The sequence below is a fragment of the Arachis hypogaea genome, chromosome 16, assembly GCF_003086295.3.
Source record: "Arachis hypogaea cultivar Tifrunner chromosome 16, arahy.Tifrunner.gnm2.J5K5, whole genome shotgun sequence".
Taxonomy (NCBI): Eukaryota; Viridiplantae; Streptophyta; class Magnoliopsida; order Fabales; family Fabaceae; genus Arachis; species Arachis hypogaea.
The window spans coordinates 17,064,342-17,087,364 of NC_092051.1; the positions used below are offsets into that span (position 1 = coordinate 17,064,342).

The following is a 23,023-nucleotide window of genomic DNA, read 5'->3' on the forward strand; positions in this document are numbered from 1 at the left end:
GTTAAAATAAATAAATCTCATTTCGATTTCATAAAATGTTCACTAAAAAAAATTAATAATAATAATAATAATAATAACATAAAAATAAATTGAATATATTATTAGCTCAAATGACATAGTTTTTCATACTCATCTACGAGGTCGTAAGTTCGAGTCTCTCTATCTTTGGTAAATAAAAAAATAAAAATTTACAATAAATTGAATATATTATTAGTAAAATTTTTAAAATATAATTATTAATACATTGTGCGGTTTAAGTTGGATTGAATTGATTTTGACAAATAGATATGAAATTCGATTCCGATCCAATCTATGCGGTTTACCAAAAGTAGAATCCAATTAAATCTAAGTTAATGCAATTTAAATCAGTTTTCAGTTTGAATTGAATTGAATGAACAGTTTAATTTGGATTGGTTTAAATTTATTGGACACCCTTATATACCATGCATTGCTTATTTTGTTTAGAGAAACAATTGCTCTTAACATTTTTTCTCCTATATTTCTCACTTTTAGGTAAGTTACATGATGATTTCTATGGTTCTTAAGGTTATGTTTGGAAGAAAGACTAAAACAGAGAAACAGTAATTAGGAGATAGAAACTGAGAGATAGAGACTAAATCAAGTCTCTATATTGTGTTTAGTATAGGCACGGACCCATGCATAGTAACGAGAGGACACTTGCTCCCGCTCTCATTTCATTTTTATATATATGCCCCATTTTAAATTTTAAATGACCCCTTACAAATAAATTACAAATAAATTAAGTCTAATTATTAAAAGTCCCAAACCTACTTTATCTTTCTATCATTTTGACTATTAGTTAACTTAATTAAATTTAGTCTTCTTCTATTTTCAAATCCTAGCCGTCACTCATTTATTTTCTTAAATCCTTTTCTTAGTTTCATATTTTCAATCTTCTTTTTCTATTCCTTGTCTAGTGGTCATCTTCTCTTCATCAAAAGGTAAATTTTAAATTCTCTACTTTGTTTTATATAGCTTTATATGACTATATGTATCTTTCAATTTCATTGTTTCTCTTTTTAATATTTTTAATTGCAAATTTTAATTCAAACAATTATACTTTAGGTATTAATCTATTTTTTTATTATCTTCATAAATTTATATATTTTATTTTATTCTCAATTTGATGATTCTTATTATTTATTTGTTTATCTTTCGTTCTATTATATTATATGTAATTATGTTGCATATAAGTTTTTAAAGTGAATTGATTAATTTACTAATTTAGAATATATATTTTTATTTTTAGAAATAGTAATGAAAAATATTTCAAAAGAAAGCTACCACTAGAATCTGAAGTCACTCCATTAGTCTCTTCTAATAAAAAGTTCTTAGAATTTAATGTGAAAAGTATGGTAGTTGATCTTGAATAACAACCCAAAATTTTAAATTATGATCCAGATGACAGAGATGAAATGTGTACTTTTATATTTTTAAATTTAAATTAATATATATTTTAATAGTAATGTGTATTATTTTTGTCCCTCCAACATAAATTTTTTGGGTCCGTCACTGTTTCAATATCATATTTATTTTAAGATAAATATGACACTAACGAATAAATTTAAAATTTGAAAATTAAATAAAAATATTTTTAAAACAAAAATAAAGAAAATTTATGGCAAATGCTAATAATGCTCTTGATAAAGTAAGAAGTATATTAACAGATATTTGACAAGAAGACAAAGAGTAGTAAAAATGTATGTCTTTATTTCTTATTCTAAAATAAAAAAAGATGATTATGCTATATATACACAATAGCAAATTCTACAACTCATCAAATCTTCTAAAATCTGTATGAGATTCTTATATGCTAACAGACTAATAGGATTTGAATTTATGTGATAAGTCATTATCTTCTAGAAAAATATATTTAGAAGAAAAGACAAAGATTGTATTTTTTGGAGTTTGTTTTGGGTATGTGAAGATTGATTATTTAATGTGCCCCGCAAATTAGAGGATGGTAGATATCAAGAATTTCTAGCTTGAAAAGATTAGCATAAAACGATTAAGTAGGTAGAGGTTTGTAAAAATGTCTGCCAATTACTGTGAGAAATGAACAAGAAATAATTTCATGATCCCAACTTGAATTTTTTATTGAACAAGGTGACCATCGACCTGTAGATATTTGGTCCTCTCATGGAACATCAGATTGGCAGCGATATGCAACGCACTCTGGTTATCGCAAAATAGAACCGGAGGTTGTTCACAAGAAATGCGAAGGAAATACAGCAAGTTTAATATCCATAAAAGCTCACAAGTTGTATTAGACAAGGCACGATACTCAACTTCCATTGAGGAATGAGCAAGGTCTGCTTCTTAGTCTTCCAAGACACTAAATGATTTCCCCAAAAAAAAAAAAAGCAATAGCTAGTTAAAGAACTGTGAGTATCAGAACATCCAGCCCAATTAGAATCACTAAATCCACATATCTAAAAAGTAGTCTCTAGAAAAAAATAACTCTCTACCTGGACTACCTTTGAGATATCGAAGAACCCGCATTACAGCTTTGTAGTGAACCTGAGAAGGAGAGACCATGAACTGGCTAAGCTGCTGGGTGGCATACATAATATCCGACCAAGTAGTGGTCAAGTAAATTAGCCGGCCAACAAGACGGCGATAAACAGAGAGATATGAAAGAGGAGGACCATCATCCTGGTAATACAAAATCAAGGCAATAAATCAAGGCAGTATTTATGTTGAGAAAGAGAAATACCCTTTGAAAAGTGAGCAACTTCAATGCCTAGAAAATACTTTAGTGAACCAAAATCCTTAATCCTAAAATTGTAGCCTAGAATCTTCTTAATAGAAGTAATTTCAGCAGCAAAATTTTTAGTAACAACGATATCATCGACATAAACTAACAGAATGCATATCTCATTGCCCAGAATTTTGACAAATAAACTATAATAAAAAGTGGTCTGCTGATAGTCACAAGAAAAGAGAAGAGAAGAAAGTTTTTCATACCACATTCTGCTTGACAGTCACAATCCATAAAAAGATTTAAGGAGCTTGCTTGCAACACTGATTGGGACGAGATGGAGTAATGCCAGGAGGAAGAGCCATATAATTGGTTTCCATCAAATCACATATAAAAGTGCATTATTGACATCCAGCTACTGAATAGGTCATCTCTTCATTGATGTTAAAGCCAGAACAATTCTGATTGTTGCAGGTTTCACCACCGGTGAAAAGTCTCTAGAAAATCAAACTGTTTATGTGAAATCTTTCGCTAGGAGCCAAGCCTTGTATCGCTCAACAAAATCGTTCGTCCGGAGTTTAATCTTGTAAATTCATTTACAACCGATGGGTCACACTTTCGAATGGCAATCAATCAACTCTCAATTCCTGTTCAACAACAGGGCACCAATTTCTTTATTCATGGCAGCTCGACAATGAGGGGCCTTATTGGCTTCCTAAGAATTTCTTGGCTCATACTCAGAATGTAAAGATGAGACATATTTACTGTGTGAAGAAGAAAGTGAAACAAAAGAAAAGATAGGATAGCTAGAACCTAAGGAGGAATAGGTATGAAAAGTAAGAGAAGAATTAGAAATAAAGTCAAAGAGATAAGAAGGTGGTCGTGACTGGCATTGGCTCTGGCAAACGGAAGGGATCGATGTTGATGGAGGGAAAAGAGAGGCTGGGGAAGTGGGTTGGCCAGAAAACAAGGAAGAAAAAAGAACAGGAGATGAGGGGGTGATTGAAGAGGTTGTAGTGGCATCAAGGTGGAAGTTGGGGGGGAAGGGGTGCTATGTGGTAATGAAGAGGGTGAAAGTGAGGACACGTTAGGTGAGGAAGGGGGATCATCTAAGTGAGGTGGCGTAGAAGAAGATGGATTAGTGGAAAAGGTTGGGGAAGGTTGCTGGACATGTGTTGGATCATGTGATATGGTATTAGGTCCAATAGGAAGTGAGAAAGTGTTTGGTCTATGGGCATTATTCTTGGGTGTAAGAATCAGAATAACCGCTTTAATAAAATAAGAATTTCAACTGCCTAAAATAGGTTCGAAAATATAAAATGATATTTTGAAAATAAAAAGATGAAATTTGAATTCAATGAATTTTTTCTGAGTGGGAAAATGTATCTTTTATGAAAAGTTTTTGTAAAAAACACGTATTGGCACTTAAGCCGGCAGTACTGGCTCTAGTCTATCCGGTATTGCGTATTGAGAAAAATAATATTTTGAAAATTGAATTTATTGTTTTGGAAATGTAAAAATAATTTAGAATCGAAAACCGGACGCTAATCTTAAAGATTTTTGCCTAAAGTGAGTCAAACGAACCTAAAACACTAACCGGTTAGATCGGATCTAAGTTGGACCCAAATCCAACATATATAAACACAACTAATGAGCATTTCAGTTTATTTCTAGCCCTAAAACAAGAAAAGGGCCCTGCTAAAGTGAGAAGAGTGGAGGTAAGGGTTTGCACTATTCACCTTCTTCTTCTTTTAGCCATATCTTGAGCTACGGAGCTCCGATTGACGAACGGTTTGTGGCCACGCGAAGCTCTTATCGAGCTCTTCCTTTCTAACCCATCAAAGTTGGTAAAAAAAACTCTGATTCCAAGCTCCTTTTCTCTGCTCTATATCATTTTCAAAAATGGCTTTTGGGATTGTTAAGTTTCTTTGTGTTCTTGTTGTTTAGGTTAATCTAGCTTGGGTGAGTAGTGGATTTTATCCCAAAACTCATTGGATAAGGTAAAATATCACTAAAACCTTGTGTTTAGTTGAATGTCATAAACTCTAGCTTTGATTCCTGTTGTTTTTCATGATAAAGAGTGTTCTTGGTGTTGTTTGGTGTTGAGTGAAGGCTTGAAAGCTTGTGATGAAGTGGTTTTGTGCGTGGAGAATAATCGGCTAAGGTATGATTTCGGTTTCCTTTATGTAGTATATAATGTTTCGTGAACCTTAGGCTAGTGAACCTTAGGATAGGATTGAAATAGTTGTTGATGATTGTGGATTTGAAGATGTATGATGAATTTTATGATTGTGATGATTTTGATGATTGATATTGATTAATGATGTTATTGAGATTTGTTGATGATCGTTGAGTTTTGATGAGTATTAAGAAGATATATATGTTTGTTGGTAAATAATGCTTGTGAGGAATTGAAATTATGGAAATTGTTGGAGTTGTATGTTTGAAATTGAGATTTTTGGATATATGAATTTATTGAGTGGAGAGGATGAAACATTGAGTGAAATGGTTAGAAAGTGATTGAGGGACATTCGGTTTGGTTTTAGTATGTTTTGGTATTGAATTGGTTGAATTTGGAATGTTTGGATGGGTTTTGGATTGGTATGGTTTTGAAAGTTTTGGAAATACTAGATGATTGTCACTTTGGTAAAAGTCTGTTTTTCGTGAATTTTGGCGGATCATAACTTGAGCTTCAGACATTGAAATTCAATGAATTTTATTTCAAATTAAAGATTATTTCAAGATCTTTAAAATGATATAAAGTTTGAGAAAAATAGAATTTTTTTAGAAGAAGTTATGAGCATTTGAAGTTCGGTATGAAAATCTAGTTTTTTGTAGCTTTACAATTTTTCTGATTCTGATATAGCATGCGTACGCGACACAGTGCACGTGACGCAAGCATTCTCCACTGCCTGGGGTCTCGCGTACGTGGGCACTAGCATACGTACGCGAGCATATAATTTCAAGGCATGCGCACGTGAGAATTTAACACGCGACATGAGCGGGGGGTCACATACGCGACCACCCATTTTTAACCTTGTACGTATGCACGGTAGGGGTGTGCATATGCATAGCCCTTGTTTTGGTGAAAAATGATTTTTCTCCATTTTCAAAGGTTTTATAGCTTTCTAAACTTCCTTAACTTCTCCTTAAGACTTGTGGCTAGTAATTATTAGGCCCTAAGACTAATATAGATGGGTTTATGTTTCAGATTAATAGGTTTATTTTCGGGTTTTAGAAGACGGAGATTTAGGCTAGGTATGTCAGTTAGGTCGTTTTGTCTTGTGGACTAATGGAGAGTGAGGTTGATGATGAACTTGATATATTGATGATGGATGAGTTGGAACTTGAAATGGTGGATTATGGTGAATGCAACATGTATAAACAGAATTGTACTATGAGCTGTGTTGTAACATCCCAACTTTTTGAATCAAGTCATTATTCAATAACTAATTAATTAATTAAAATTGTAATAATTTAAAATTTAAATTCAAAATGAAAAATTAGGAAATAATGCATCTGAAAAACTAACATATCTAGGTTAAAATTCAAATATATGAAAGCACTAGTGGTAGTAAATCTCTAACCGACAATAAACAACATTTTAAGATATAGTCACAATTAATTCTATATTTATTGGATTTGAATAATATTCAGTTACATGAAAAGATAAGAAAACTAGCTTTATTCTTTAAGTTAAGTATAAAATCAAATTCAAATTAAATTAGGTAGATAAATATGTTACAAGTCCATGGTAGAAAATCGTGCTCTTATCAGCCAGCCTGATATACTAATAGTATTTCAAGAATATCTCAAGATGTGAATATGCGATTGACTTCGTTTAAGATTAATTTTAAAGCTAACTCAATTATCTATAAATTTATGTCTAATAGTTATTTTCAAATTCCAAACTTAGAAAATGTTATAGGACTTGCAAAGCGACGATTCAAATTGGAGATTTTACATAAGCGCGAAGTAGATTCTCCTAACACAATCTGTACATACCTAAGAGCTATTTGAGTCCTTCCTTTCCCATTTTATTCTCTTTTTTCCATACAAAATATTTTAGTCAAACAAAATCCACTCATATATTGTTCAAGAATATATCCTTTCGAATTATGCGAACTACGGAATATGGAAATTCTTTCTACCTAGTCAAGGATTCATACTTACATCAAAATATACACAAAGACTAGTCATGGAACAAGTTTCTCTTCACTAAAAAATCACATCTATTTGCATCGGAATACATATAGGAACTTCATTCGAGGTAGGGGATTTTATGCTAATTTTTATGTCATATATTAAATGATTTTGGATATAGATGTTAGCATTACATGTCATGATATAATGTCTCTTTTCTTCATACGCATTATGCATTATAATAACAATCTTATGTGCATTAAAGAACTGAGGGAATGATCCTTCGGTAAGGGAAAGTGACCCACAAAGACAAGATGATCGAGATGATCTTTCGGTAAGAGAAGGTGATCGGCAAACTTTTGGAAACCTTCGGTAAGGAAAGCTAAGGAGACTCTTATCAATTTTATAATAATATATCTTGGTTGCCATAACTTTCTTCTTGTGTATGTCTAAATAACCTTGATTGTAATTGAACTAAGGGAATGAACCTTTAGTAAGGGAAGGTGACCCCCAAAGACAAGATATCGATATGATCCTTCAGTAAGGAAAGGTGATCGCCAAAATGTTTGGGATAAGAACCTTCGGTAAGGAAAGGGGACTCCCACCTTTTATACCAGTTAGAGCTCAATACCTTCCAAAAAAGCTATGAGGAAATGTAATGAAAAGTGTGATCATGATTGTTCTTCTTTTATCCTTTTTCAATTTATGATTATGTTTATTATTTCATTCAAAGATCCTTCTTTTATCCAAAGTTCCTTTTTATTTGATGGATGATATTGTTTAAGATCTTTATTTTATTTAGATCTATTCTATTTGACTTATTTATGCCAATATTAGTATTCTTCTCTTATTTATTATTTATTTTGCCTTGCTTTACGGACTATGAAAATACCAAATCAAGATTTATGAGTTTGCATTTTATATGTTCTAATACTATAGGCATTTTGTATATGTCATACATATCATAACATAAGTAAATAAGAAGCATCTAAAAATTACACAACTCCGACTAACAAGGACTTTTAGAAATAATAATTGAACAACATTGCATCATAACTGGTTTTATTTTAAAACTCGGAGTGGCTGGGGATAGATACGATGACACCATATAGATAAACTATTGAGAAACTTTTGTTTCTCACCCCTCTCTCCGTACCATCTTCAAGAACAATGCAGTACAAAGCAATACACTGCTCAATTGAGGTGAAAAGACAAGTGCGCTATTAGGAGTAAGCTATCGAGGACGTAGATACAAAACATTAAGCGTTTACCTTAAGAAGGAAGAATACGCGATTGTTTTAGCCATAGTTATACAAATTAAGAGAATTAGGATTTTTTGTGTGTCTTGTTTTATTTTTATTGAGTGATTGCAATTGTAACTATGATGTTTCTTTTTATGATTATTTGGTATGAATAAAGCTTGTCATTGTTGTGCCTTCATAGTTTAGCACGCCCGTTTTTCATGTTAGTATTTTCAGATCCACTCATTTTTTAATTAGTAACTATTCTAATAAAAACTAGTTATTCAATATTTTTATATATAAATTATTTTATATAAATATTTCATATTTTTTTTAAAAAAAATTCTGCAAGATTTTGAATATCAACTACTAAATATAATCCAAATAAAGCTTAACTCAGTTTAAAAGCATTGCATAAGGGTGTTACATTTTGGTTTCCATAGGGCCATATTCTATGCTTCCAAGATTAATTTATTATCATTTAGTTATAATTAGTGTCATACAATAAAATCTTTTCTATGTGATGAAATTAGATTAGAAATATGTGATCATCTAATAATAAAAGTTATTGTGCTCCTGAATGTTTTATTTGAGACTTATTGCCGTAATTGTTTGATCAAAATGTGCATGTGTTAATATCAAAATATAGATCACCTAGGAACACTCTACTCATAGTTAAAGATGTAGACAAATACACATGAGATTTTTTTTTAAAGTTAGAAAATTATATTTTTGTTACTTTATATGCTTGGCATTTGTTATGTTTAATTTCTTATTTTCATGTTGTTGTATGATGCCCTTGTTAAGTCTTTATAAAACCCATCATTGTTAAGTCTTTGTAATCGAAAGTACATGCACGTTCTTATATTTTTTTTTTGTATAAATGCTATTTTTATAATTATTACTATTACTTTGCAAGCCATTTAAGTCAAGAATACATTCATTTTTATAAATTCTATGTGATTATTTAGTATGTCCCATTATCATGAAATTCTCTTAAACATGTGATATTACACGATTTTTTTTTATGTATGTCATTTATGTTACTATTACTACCTCTCTGATCAACATGTGATATTACATGATATTTTTTATATATGTCATTTATGTTACTATTACTACCTCTCTGATCAGAGGGAAGGAGAAAATGTGAAGCAATTGACTTGCATGTTAAAGAAAAGTAATTACCTTTAACTTCTCTGAACTCTATTTATCATGTTTTTGCTTAACTTGATTTGACATTAACTTCCTTGATTAACTTTTCTTTTCTTCCTCTTTGGTGTTTGAATAAAAAAAATGAATGATATTATCTATCATGTGAATCTATCTTATATAATTATATTAGACTTGAATATTTAATTCACATTTAGTGCACTTAGTTAGCTCATGATGAGGATAGAACTGTTTTGTAGCTTTACTTATTTTGCTTGAATGTATGGATTGATTGAACTTACTTATGTTAGGGCTATCATATATCCTGTAAAAAAAAGTAGATAAAACCTACTAGGACAAGATAAGGTTGATTAGTATGTTCTTAGTAGACACGAATTTTAAGGACAAAATTCTTTTTTTAAGAGGGTGAGAATGTAACATCCCAACTTTTTGAATCAAGTCATTATTCAATAACTAATTAATTAATTAAAATGGTAATAATTTAAAATTTAAATTCAAAATAAAAAATTAAGAAATAATGCATTTGAAAAACTAACATATCTAGGTTAAAATTCAAATATATGAAAGCACTAGTGGTAGTAAATCTTTAACCGACAATAAACAACCTTTTAAGATATAGTCATAATTAGTTCTATATTTATTAGATTTGAATGATATTTAGTTACATAAAAAGATAAGAAAACTAGCTTTATTCTTTAAGTTCAGTACAAAACTAAATTCAAATTAAATTAGGTAGATAAATCTGTTACAAGTACATGGTAGAAATCGCGCTCTTATCAGCCAGCCTGATATACTAAAAGTATTTCGAGAATATCTCAAGTTGTGGTTATTCAATTGACTTAATTTAAAATTCTTTTTAAAGCTAACTCAATTATCTATAAATTTGTGTCTAATAGTTATTTCCAAATTCCAAACTTAAAAAATGTTATAGGGCTTGCAAAGTGACAATTCAGATTGGAGATTTCACATAAACGCGAAGTAGATTCTCCTAACACAATCTGTACATGCCTAAGAGCTATTTGAGTCCTTCCTTTCCCATTCTGTTCCCTTTTTCCATACAAAATATTCTAGCCAAAGTATTCACAAAGTCCACTTATATATTGTTCAAGAATATATCCTTTCGAATTATGCGAACTACGGAATATGGAAATTCTTTTTATCCAGTCAATGATTCATACTTATATCAAAATATACACAAAGACTAGTCATGGAACACGTTTCTCTTCACTAAAAAATCATGTCTATTTGCATCAGAATACATATAGGAACTTCACTCGAGGTAGGGATTTTATGCTAATTTTTATATGTCATATGTTAAATATTTTTGGATATAGATGTTAGCATTACATGTCATAATATAATATCTCTTTCCTTCATACGTATTATGCATTATAATAACAATCATATGTGCATTAAAGAACTGAGGGAATGATTCTTTGATAAGGGAAGGTGTCCCCCAAAGACAAGATGATCTAGATGATCCTTCGGTAAGGGAAGGTGATCGAATCGAGATGATCCTTCGGTAAGGGAAAGTGATCGACAAACTTTTGGGCACTTTCGGTAAGGAAAGAAGACTCTCATCAATTTTATAATAATATATCTTGGTTACCATAACTTCCTTCTTGGTATGTCTAAATAACCTTGATTGTAAATTGAACTGAGAGAATGATTCTTCAGTAAGGGAAGGTGACCCCCAAAAACAAGCTATCGATATGATCCTTCGGTAAGGGAAGGTAATTACCAAAATGTTTGGGATAAGAACCTTCGGTAAGGGAAGGGAACTCCTACCTTTTAGACCGATTTGAGCTCAATACCTTCCATATAAAAGCTATGAGAAAAAGTAATGAAAAGTATGATCATGATTGTTCTTCTTTTATCCTTTTTTAATTTATGATTATGTTTATTATTTCATTCAAAGATCCTTCTTTTATCCAAAGTTCCTTTTTATTTGATGGATGATATTGTTTAAGATCTTTATTTTATTTAGATCTATTCTATTTGACTTATTTATGCCAATGTTAGTGTTCTTCTCTTATTTATTATTTATTTTGCCTTACTTTACGGCCTATGAAAACATAAATCAAGATTTATGAGTCTGCATTCTATATATTTTAATGCTATAGGCATTTTGTATGTGTCACACATGTCATAACATAAGTAAATAACAAGCATCTAAAAATCACACCACTCCGACTAACAAAGACTTTTAGAAATAATAATTGAACAACATTGCATCATCACTGTTTTTATTTTAAAACTCGGAGTGGCTGGGGATGGATACGATGACACCATATAGATAAACTACTAAGAAACTTTTGTTTCTCACCCCTCTCTCCGTACCATCTTCAGGAATGATGCTGTACAAAGCAATACACAGCTCAGTTGAGGTGAAAGGACAAGTGCACTATTAGGAGCAAGCTATCGAGGACGTAGATACAAAACATTAAGCGTTTACCTTAAGAAGGAAGAATACGCGATTGTTTTAGCCATAGTTTTACAAATTAAGAGAATTAGAAATTTTTTTGTGTCTTGTTTTATTTTTATTGAGTGATTGCAATTGTAACTATGATGTTTCTTTTTATGATTATTTGGTATGAATAAAGCTTGTCATTGTTGTGCTTTCATAGTTTAGCATGCCCGTTTTTCATGTTAGTATTTTCAGATCTACTCATATTTTTCAACTAGTAACTATTCTAATAAAAACTAGTTATTCAATATTTTTATATATAAATTATTTTATATAAATATTTCATATTTATTTTTAAAATTTTTTTTGCAATGTTTTGAATATCAACTACTAAATATAATCCAAATAAAGCTAAACTCAGTTTAAAAGCATTAGGGTGTTACATGTGCTGTTTTACTGAATTGTTATGATTGGTAAGTCGCTATGCACCTCGAACAAGGGCTGTGGCAGTCTCCCGCTTGTCGAGGTAGCGGTACTGGCGTAGGGGTCGAGGTAGTTTTCCGCCTACGTTGAGATGTGAGGGCTATAGTAGTCTTCCGCTCACATAACCTTTCTGCTGCCAGAGTGAACTCGGGTACTATAACCCGAAAGAGTGTGTCTGACACTATAACTCGCGAGGCGCAAGATAAAGTAAGAGTGAGTATGGCACTATATCCCTGGTTGTGGCAGAAAGGCAACACCATCGGAGGTGTGTCAGATTGGCATTTTGAACCGACAAGTGATATCACGAGCCAAAATAGGATAGACATTTGTCATATGCATCTTCTATCTACTTGTTTGTTTTGATTATTTGGGTTATGCCTATTTGATTAATATGTCTAAATGCTAATTGACTTATCTGTTATACATGAATATTATTTGTGCTTTATTTGTTGGCATTAAATGTGTTTTCTGGCGTTAAAGAGGATCAGGATGCAGTGGTGATGGGATCGCATGGAGGTTAGGTTGGCGAAGGCCGTGGAATACAGCGGTATGATTAGTATTAGTTAAAAATTTCCTAAGTTTAGATAACCCTATTTATGGTTTATGGTTTAAGTTATTTATTTTCGTTAAGGCTTGAATATCTGTTTTTGATGTGAAGTTTTAGAATTGCCTTTGGCATCTCGGAACGTTATATCTTACATATTGGGCATTGTTACCATACTGAGAACCCCCGATTACCATATTGAGAACCTCCGGTTCTCATACCATATGTTGTTGTTATTTTTTAGATGTAGATCGCAACTCATCTCAGTGAGTTTGCGGATGATAACAGAGTGGAGGATCTTTTGTTATCTTTGTATTTTGGTTATTTTGTTGTAATACTCTCTCCCACCCTTTTTATTATAAAATCCAAAATAATAAACTTTATTTAATTACAAGAGTGCAATACTTCTTAGTTTTTACTTAATAAAAAGTATTTAAAAATAATTTGGCTACTTAGATTTTTTCATATTATTTTATGGCGAAGATATTTTTAAAAAGAAAAAGTCTAGGTGGCTAGTAGATTATGTGATTTTTAGTCATCAATTAGTCATCAATTATGTTTTTAATGGTCCGAGATTGCATCTAATGATGTAGAATCATTCAATTTCTTTTTGATGGTTAAGTGCCGACCAGAATTTAATAAAAGTGCTGGCCCTAGCACTCCTCTTTTAAAAAAATTTAAATTATTAACATGCGGTATGTGTTTAGGTTTTGTTGCATTGTGTTACCATTAGTTCTGCAATTATATTCATCAGGACATAAGAACTTTATTAGACGCGCGCATTTTAATCTGTACCAACATCATCTAATGAGGCGGCAATAATATATGTCAACAAAGGGAATGAATTAAGGACTGAAAATAATGTTACAATAATATCGAAGTGTACACAATTGAACTAATTAACCGTGGACAAGTAATTATTCCTAAAATTAAGAAGAAATTATGGCGCAGACATAATACACATACATTATTGATGAACACTAACGTCTTACGCTAAGGGACCAATACCAAAGTATCCATGGGCACCACCATCTCCGGCGCCGCCACCACCACCAGCACCTCCCGCTCCGATTCCCAGAAAGTCGAGAGTCATTACATCCTCACTTCCCTTAGCTCCACCAATATTAATGGTGCTACTACTCCTACCACTCACCGGGGGGATACTGAATCCACTGCTTCTGTTGTTCTGATCAATGATCTTGGCTAAGGCCTTACTTTGATCCAATATAGCATTAAACATTTCCACACCGTTCATTCCAACGCTCCCGTTGAAATTATTGTTATTATTAAACTGAGACGATGAAATATTATCGTGTTGAGGATGAGCATTGTGCATGAAGTGTTCCATGATGATCCCATTATTGGAAGAAGCAAATGACGGGGGTGCCATGCTAGTGTTATTGTTATTATTGCTCACGCTTGTTGCACCCATTTGTGCAGCTTTTTGAAGCAATGCCGTGGCGGACATGTGAGGTAACCCTGCAGCTAAATGGACCCCACCACTCTCATCGAACATGTTTAGCGGAGAATGTGGTGAGTTCAGTTGAAGAGAGGGCAGTGATGAAGGGTTTATTAGGTGGTTGTTGGTGGTTGTGGTGGTGTTGATGAAGGGTTTCTGTTCAGGCATTGACATTGGCACGAGTTCATGAGGGAATGATGGATGCTGCTTGAATTCGGAAGTAGAAATAATGTGTGGGTTACTATTATTACTACTACTGTTATTGCGAGTGATTGGTAATGATGCAACTAGGTTTGGGATTAATGGTTGCAATAAGTTGGAACCTATCTTTGGAAAATGTCCTAGTACTCCTCCTTCATTGTTCACTTTGTTATTCTCATCAGCCAGTGCGTCACAGAAAGCTCTGTGGGTTATGAAGCTATCTCTTCTGCACACACAAATCAAAATAATTAAATAATTTCATATCATGGACTAGTGTTTGGATGTTATTTGATTATAAAACCAAAAAATAAAAAAATAAAAAAATTTTAACATTTCAGTCTGCTTTTGGCATTTTTTTTAAGTAAAAAATGCTTTAAGCAATAAATAAATGAAAAATATTTTTATATTATATTATTATATCTAAAACATAATAGATAAATAAAAATTAAAAAATAATTTTAATTTTTAAAAGAATATTTTTTTAAAGCTTACCCAAATAATAAATTCATAATAAGCATTGATGTGTAAACTATTATTTTTACATATATCTACATTTTTGTATAAGTAGTTGTCTTCGTATGTATTGGTTAAAAATATATTATTTGCATATTAAAAATCAACTATCAAAATATAAATAAATTATATATTTGTTTTTTATATTTATTTTATATTTTAATATATATTTTATAGATAATTAAATTGGTTAGAAGGATTAGTATAATGGAATAATACTTTTATATTTTACCATAAAATGTGACCATAATTCAATAAAAATATAATATAAAGTGCTATTTTAAAATAAATCACACTCCGAAAAGATGAAATTTAATTTAAATACCTGGAAAAGACGGTGCCGCAGTCACATTTGTATTCTTTGGTACCACAGATTTTGGAATGAGCTTTCCAGTCAGATTGAACGGCGTATTTCTTGTTGCATTTGTCACATTTCCACTTCTTGTCGCCGTGCTTTCTGCTGAAGTGCTTCTTGATTCCGGTGAGGTCTCCCAGTGCTCGAGCAGGATTGTGGTGGACACACGACGCTTCGGGACACACGTACACCCTTTTCCGCACTTCGCTGCTGCTTCTCTGTTTCAGCTTCCATGGCAGGTTATGCCCTCTCCGGTGAAGTTGAAGGTTCTGATCCCTTTGGAAACCTTTGTTGCAGATCTCACATATGAACCGGTTTGTAGTCACCAGCGTGTTTGGCGATAGAGCTATCACTTCAGCACTTGGATCTGCATGTGAACAATGCACTTACTTAACCCTGCTTTTGGATAATCTTTATGCATAAATATCTAAAAGTAAAAATTCAGATACACTTAATTTTATATGAAGTAAATAATTAAGAACTATTAAATAATAATTTAGTTAAATATGTAAAATTATTTAATAATTATCAGCTATCAACTTCAAATGAGTTAGTTAACTGAACTTTAAAGTTTTCACCCGAAAACTTTTTAAATATTTTTCAGAAATTTTTTGTTCCACGGGTGTGTATATATATATGATTTTTTATTTTTTAGGATTGATTTTGGTTTACATATAACCTTTTTTTAATTTATTTATAACTCGTGATATATCAACAATTTTGGAAATATATAGATGGGTGGATTTTTTTTAATTTGAAATTTTAATTTTGAAAGTAAAAATAATTGGCATAGCTGATGTTTACAATTTAAATAGAATGAAATAAGATTATTTTTTTAGATTATCTAAAAAAATTTCGAATTGTGATATTGATGATTTTCGTGTGCCTTAAAAATAATTAATTTGTATTTTATAATATTAAAAATTATTAAGAAATTTTAAATAGTAAAAAAAAAAATTTAATATACCACATAAAAATTATTATTTTTCTATTTCAAATTGCTTCAATAATATTAAATATGGAGTATCTTTACAACAGAAGAAAATGACAAGATTTTGAAAATAAAAAATAAGCATATTTTTGTATTGAATACATTTCAAAATAAAAATAAAATTATTGTATATTGTGTCTCTCTTAATTCTTTGTTCACATGAATAAGTAAAAAATTAAAATTAAAATAAATCTAAATATTTATGTGTGTTCATAAAAAATGATGACATGAAGAACATATACACATAAAGAGCCTAAGACAAAAAACTGGGTATTTAATAGTACTTCGTGGAGACAGTTTCTCTTTTTTAAAAAAAAAAAAGAAAAAAATGAAAAAGATGAGGTAGAGCTAGAAGTCAATAAAAGTCAACAGTGAGCAGTAGCAATGATTGTGAATCCCTGCAGGCAATAATTGAGGTCCTTCGACTAGTTACGCCCACCAATAATTCATCAATTTTTAGGAGTATACAAATAATTAAAAAGTGGTTAAATTAAAGAGATAATAACCCAGATCCTTTTGTCCCCGATTAGGATTATTTAAGAGATCCAACACATATATCTTCTTATGCTAGATACCAACTTAATTAATAGTTAATAGTATATTATGCAGCTGCCCATATTTGACTGATTAATTAACTAACCTTAATTATTTAAGCTAATGCTTTTATTAAAGAACTATAATGATGAATTAATCACGAATAATATGCAGCAGACCATGAAGAAACTAAACTATATAAAACCAGTAGTCAGGAAGCTAAGCAAACTTAATTACTGTATGTCTAAAACAAGAAAAATAATAATAATAATAATCTTGTAATGATGATGATGAAGATGGGGGTTTATTTATTTTGTTAGAAAAGAAAAGAAAAGAAAAGAAAAAAAACCTGGATTTCCTGGTAGGCTTCTTTTCTTCTTAGGAGGCGGTGGTGGTTGTGGTTGTGAATTTGCGTTGGAAGCATTGCTGCTGCTGTTATTAGTAGTGATGGTTGAAGAATGAGAATTTGGACTATGGAAGTTACCACCACCAAGTATCTCTGACTCTGATTGCTGTTTATTTTTATTAAGTAACAATAGTGATGCATCTCCTCCTTCTACTACTCTGCTGTTAGTGTTATCTGTGGAGAAGCTCCCACTATCACAACTTGTGATGTTTGACATTATTATTATGATTATTGAATAGCTCCTTCGAGTCAAGGTAGGGAAATAAAAAGAATAATCTATTATTTGGTTATGGAAAATGTGGGAGAGAATAGAGGATAATAGTTTAGTTGAAAGGAAGAAGCTAAGATGGGAGGACAAAACCCACGAAACTCTCCTCCTTTTATTTCTATTCACACCAGAGTTCTACCAGCTTAATTGGAATACCTGTGGGCCACATAGAGATTAATATTTCAATAGAAAAAATATAAGTAGACAATCAGAATATTAAATAATATGAACAATAAATATGTTGAATATTTAATTTAATAGGTATGTAGATGATTATGTTCATTATTTTTAATTGGATTGTTATTTTTTTTATTTGATTTACTCATACACAGTTAACAATATGACTGAATGTTCAATTCACTAGATGTTATCTTAATATTAAAGTTTAAGAGATAATTTGAGAGTAAAGTGTATTTTTATTTTATTGGGTCAATTCTAAATCTCATTGTTCACGTTACTTATAAAAATTATTGTCTACCTAACAAAATTTATTGTATTATTATTATTATTATTATTATTATTATTATTATGAGAATATTCACTCCATCTTCCCATAAAAATTGCATTCTTAATCATTAGATAGTTTGATATATTTTTTTCGGTATCTCTCAATTTACATATTAAATACTAATTCATCGCGAATTAAAATTTTATTTAAGAATTTATTATTAGTTAATAAATTATTATATACACAACACAAATTTTAAATATCTAACATTTATTTAAATAAATTAATAAACTAATCACTAAACTAACCTAACTTAATTAGACTGTTTGATATATTTGATCAACTATATTTATATAAAAATGTTTTCATGAAAATATCTACCTTATTATTGTTGTCATAATAAATTTTATTTCTACTTTTCTATGTAATTAGTTATTAAGCCATCACTACTACTACTGTACGTACGTCCTTAATTATTGTGTATGCCCATGTGAATTGCTTTATATTGATAAGAAAACACCGTATCCTTAAACTTAAACTTAGCTATTCACCAAGTACTTTTCTAAGTATAATTATAGTAGTAAAGCTAGCCACTGTATATTCAATCTCCTAATAATAGTTAGTTAAAGAGAATAACTGAGAAGCCAAATCATTATTAGAGAATCGGGTAGGTGTAATAGGGTACAAATAATTTTTAAAAAAATTCAACTAATAATTATCGGTTAATAATATTGGTTCATTTTTTTTTTTTTTTAATTCATACTAATATTCAAATTAAATGAACACATGAAATTACATATTAAAACAATATTCAAAATATAATAAAATATTCAAATAAAGTCAATAATGATTTTATTAAAAATCACAAGAGAAATGAGCAATATATGTTTGAAATTAAAGTTAAATATTGATATTTAAGTTAATTATTTTAAGAAAAATATTAAAATCAGTTACAAAAAGGTTAATCATCCTTTATATTTTTCTAATATAAATTATAATATTATCACTTAATTAGTTATAAGAGTACGTAATATAGGTGAAAATTTTCTCTTTTTTGTTAATTATTTAACATATAAAGTTTGAATAAGAATATTGAGTTAAGTGTTTTACAAGTTTAGCCTTATCCGTCACGGGATCTAAGTAAGTCTTACGTAGAAAATGACCGGACAGAAGTACAAAAATTCCTCTATTCACGTGTGCCTGGGGTAATTTCCATGTGCCATAATTAAAGCATGGCAATGGTTATTATTTGATGCTTAAATGACAAAATGTGTGCCTTCTTTTGTGTCTTCTGTTATTCATTTAACCTTAGCATAGCATTAGTACTATACTTCATTTCTTTAGTATTATTAGCCCCACTTTTATTTGTCCTTTTTATACATATATATTAAAAAATTAATCCTTTCTCACCCATAAAAAGATGATAATATATATATAATGTTTATCGCCACTGATTATTTTTCATATGGACCATATTTTTATATATATTATCACCTGATCACAATTTGTAATTGTTTTATTTTCGAAAAAAGACTATTCACATTTTCTGATTTATGAAAATTGTTATATATATATATATATATATATATATATATAATATATATTAAAAATTTTGTGAGTAACTAACATCGAAGTATTGGTGTGATGTACACATATTTCTTGACATATGTATGTTTTTAAAAAACGATCCTGCTAAAAAAAAATACAGAAATCAATTCATAATTAGTGAACAAAAATTGAATTAAATTGTACATTTAAAACTTAAAAATTATATATCTAAAAATTATATTATCTGTATATAAAAAAATTAATCGCTAAATCAACTATTTATATATATTTATACACAACTATAATGACTAGTTTTTTTATACATATAATTTTTTTATATCTAAAATGCAAGTGTATGCTAATTATTAATTAGCTAGTAGTGTTTATCGTTTTCCATATTTATTATCCTTATCAATCCTCCCATCATGTCATCTGATCGAATAACACCATCCATCTCAAGGCTAATTATATATACTAGTATATTAAGTATTTATTAATCTATTTTTTATAAATTAAATATAGATAGTAATGATAATAATAAGAAAATTAAATCTAGTCAAAATAGTAAATATGTTACCTAAAATTAAGAAGTTATGGTTTGAATACAACTCTTGAAATTAACAAAATATTTTTTTATAAATTATATATAATAAAAAATATTTTGAAAAGTAAAATATATACACCAACTATTTTTTATATTTTCATTATTTATAATATAGATATTCAAGCTTTTCATCCAATCATATCAACAGTAGTGACATGCTCAAGATATTTATTTTTAACCAATTATACTATTTAATGTATAGTTTAGCTAACTTTTTAAACAACGGGCAAAAGAGTTAAATTTAGAATTTATAGTTTATAATTTAAAGTTTAAGATTGAAAGTTCATGATTTAAGATCTAATAATTTAATATAAATAAAAAATTTTAAAAATAAAATATATATTGACTAACAAAAATTCACTCTCTGACATTTTTCTTTTATATTTTCTTCCAAAATATTAATATGACATTAATTCTATTGATCACTCAGCTACTCCACTACTGCACGTAGAAGCATGTATGTAATGTATTTTGGTTTTTCACTCTAAATAATGCACATTGATATATATTAGGGCTTTTCAGTACATTCACAATGATGAACATACATGATTTGATCACGCTTTTGTGATCATAGGCACACTACATATATATTTTTGTCTCTTCTGAAACACTCCATCATTTAAATTTTGAAATACATAGCATATTCTTCTCTAATTCATCTTAAATAAGAAAATTTGGAATAGGGAAAAAAATAAAAAGCAACTATCATATCCAGTGCGCTGTGTTTCCCGTCATTTACGTTCTTTTGCATCTGCGTTTGTCCCCTACATACTGCTCATAATAAAACAAACATAATTAAATTCAAGGCACAAGTAAAAAATTAAATAATTTTTCTTATTAATCGCTGTAATTTGCTAAGTTGTTTTCTAAACTTACTTGGATTTATTTGGCCTCAAATAGCTAGCCAGCCATGCATGACTAAACATTTTTAAATTTCCCCCCTTAAATAGTAGCAATTCAGAGCTAATTTAAGTTGGTCAAATTTTCAGTTTATTCGTCCGCTTAAATAAGTATTGGAGATTCGAATTTTACTTTGGGCATGTAGTAATTTATTGGTCAGCGGCAGATTCTTAAATAAAACTCAAATTCGTGACAAATTAGTTCTTGATCTATCAGAGATGCCGTGAAAAAATAAAAAAATAATAGCAATTCAAAAACTTTAGAAGACTAATCATTTTTAATAATTTTGACTATAATTTATTAACATAAATATTAAATTATTTTTAATAAATAAATTTTATTAACTTATATATACAAATTATATTAACTCATGCGTGTAAATTTTGTTAAATATAAATATAAATTATATGTTTATTATATACAAATATATGTAAATATAAATACAAATTTTTACTAACTAAATACTAATCTAAAATAATAATATTTACAGATCAAATAGCATTGTTAATAGTAATTAATTAATTAATTATGCCTAATTACCTTGCTTGTTAAAATTTAAGTTTAATTAAAAGATGGATAAAGTGAGATATCTCTATCAATCATCAATAGTTTGAGGATTGTTTTCCACCGCCATGTGTTGACAAATGTAAAACGTTATCGCTATCCAACTCACTTTTCTATGGCGCATGTTTCTTACATGCTCCTTCAATTAATTTGAATCAACTACCAAAGACTGATCTCATCAACCACGATATAAATTTAACGAACTGTTTCATCTTACAATCTAAACGAAATATATATGTTTATACAAAAATATTTGATAATAAAAAATTATTAAAATTTATTATTTTTAATTTTATTTAATATATTTTATAATAAATAAATATTAAATAAGATAAATTTATATTTTTCTCTTATAACTCCTAGAATTACCGATATTTATAAGTGTTTTTCTTTTTTTTAAAAAATATTTTATTATATATATAGCAGCTCTATTCAAAGGTTGCTTTCAAGAGCTCATTCAAACTTCAAAGAGCTTGCTGCTTATAGTGAAGAGACTACTCAGCTTCCACTTGGTAGATTCGGAAAATTATGACGAGTAGAATAAATTAAAATTTAATGAAATTAAATAATTAATGAGAGGAAGTATCTCGATTATTTGATTGAAAAGCCCTTTTATTAATTAAATAAAAAAATATAGAAATGTTTAATTTTAAATATATGTCTCCGTTCATCCCTTTTTTACTTAGCCTTCATTTAAATTCCCTTTTAATTGTTTTTTGGTGGCTAAGGCGAAAACATTTTAATATGTGACCAGAATGTGGAATCTTCAAGTATATTACCTTTTTTTTGCTTTTTCTTCTAAACTATGAAGACCGTTTGACAAAAAAAAAATTAAAAGGTTCAATTTTAATTTAATTTTTTAAAAAAAACATCCTATTGCAATTAAAAAAAATTAAAATATTTTAATTTTAAAAATAGAAATTAGAGGTTCGATTTTAATTTTAAAACTTTTAACTTTTCCAAAACAAAAATCGAAGGGGAGGGTCCCATTTTAATTTTTAAAATTATTTAATTTTGTGAAAAGTGAAATTGAAGTGCTCGATTTCAGTTCTAAAAATATCTTAAAATTGTTTATTATTTGAAAATAAAAATTGAATGATTCAATTTTAATTTAACTACATCATATTTTTGAAAATACACTATTTTTCTTGTATTACAGTATATCACATATGCATGTATAATATGAAAATTAATTTGTGCCTAACTTATCTTAGCTTTGAAGTGGCAATTAATTTATATTAATTAACCAAGTTCTAACCTCATCTATCGAGTATTAAAAAAAAAAAACAACCTCAAATCTATCGGGCTTCAGCCGTTATTATAAAAGCTACACTGAAATAATAATGTGATACAAAAACCAATAATGACATTTGCCAATGTAATCATTCTAACTACCATTCGATCTTTTTTCAAAGGAGATTACGTATAACCATTGGTTTGATCTTTCTAAAATCATCCCACACATGAACCCATGTAAACTTAATAAATTCACACTTATAATGTATAAAAAATTATATAT

General features: G+C 29.4%; 1 protein-coding gene across 1 annotated transcript; it reads right to left on the bottom strand.

The window, feature by feature from the left end:
* Positions 1-13,537: 13,537 nt before the first annotated feature.
* Positions 13,538-17,624, bottom strand: LOC112758114 (protein indeterminate-domain 7). Its single transcript, XM_025806699.3, has 3 exons — positions 17,116-17,624; positions 15,212-15,608; positions 13,538-14,599 (listed from the first exon to the last, which is right to left on the bottom strand). The coding sequence occupies exons 1-3, from the start codon at positions 17,387-17,389 to the stop codon at positions 13,702-13,704; spliced, it is 1,569 nt and encodes a 522-aa protein (XP_025662484.1). The 5' UTR covers positions 17,390-17,624; the 3' UTR covers positions 13,538-13,701.
* Positions 17,625-23,023: the final 5,399 nt, after the last annotated feature.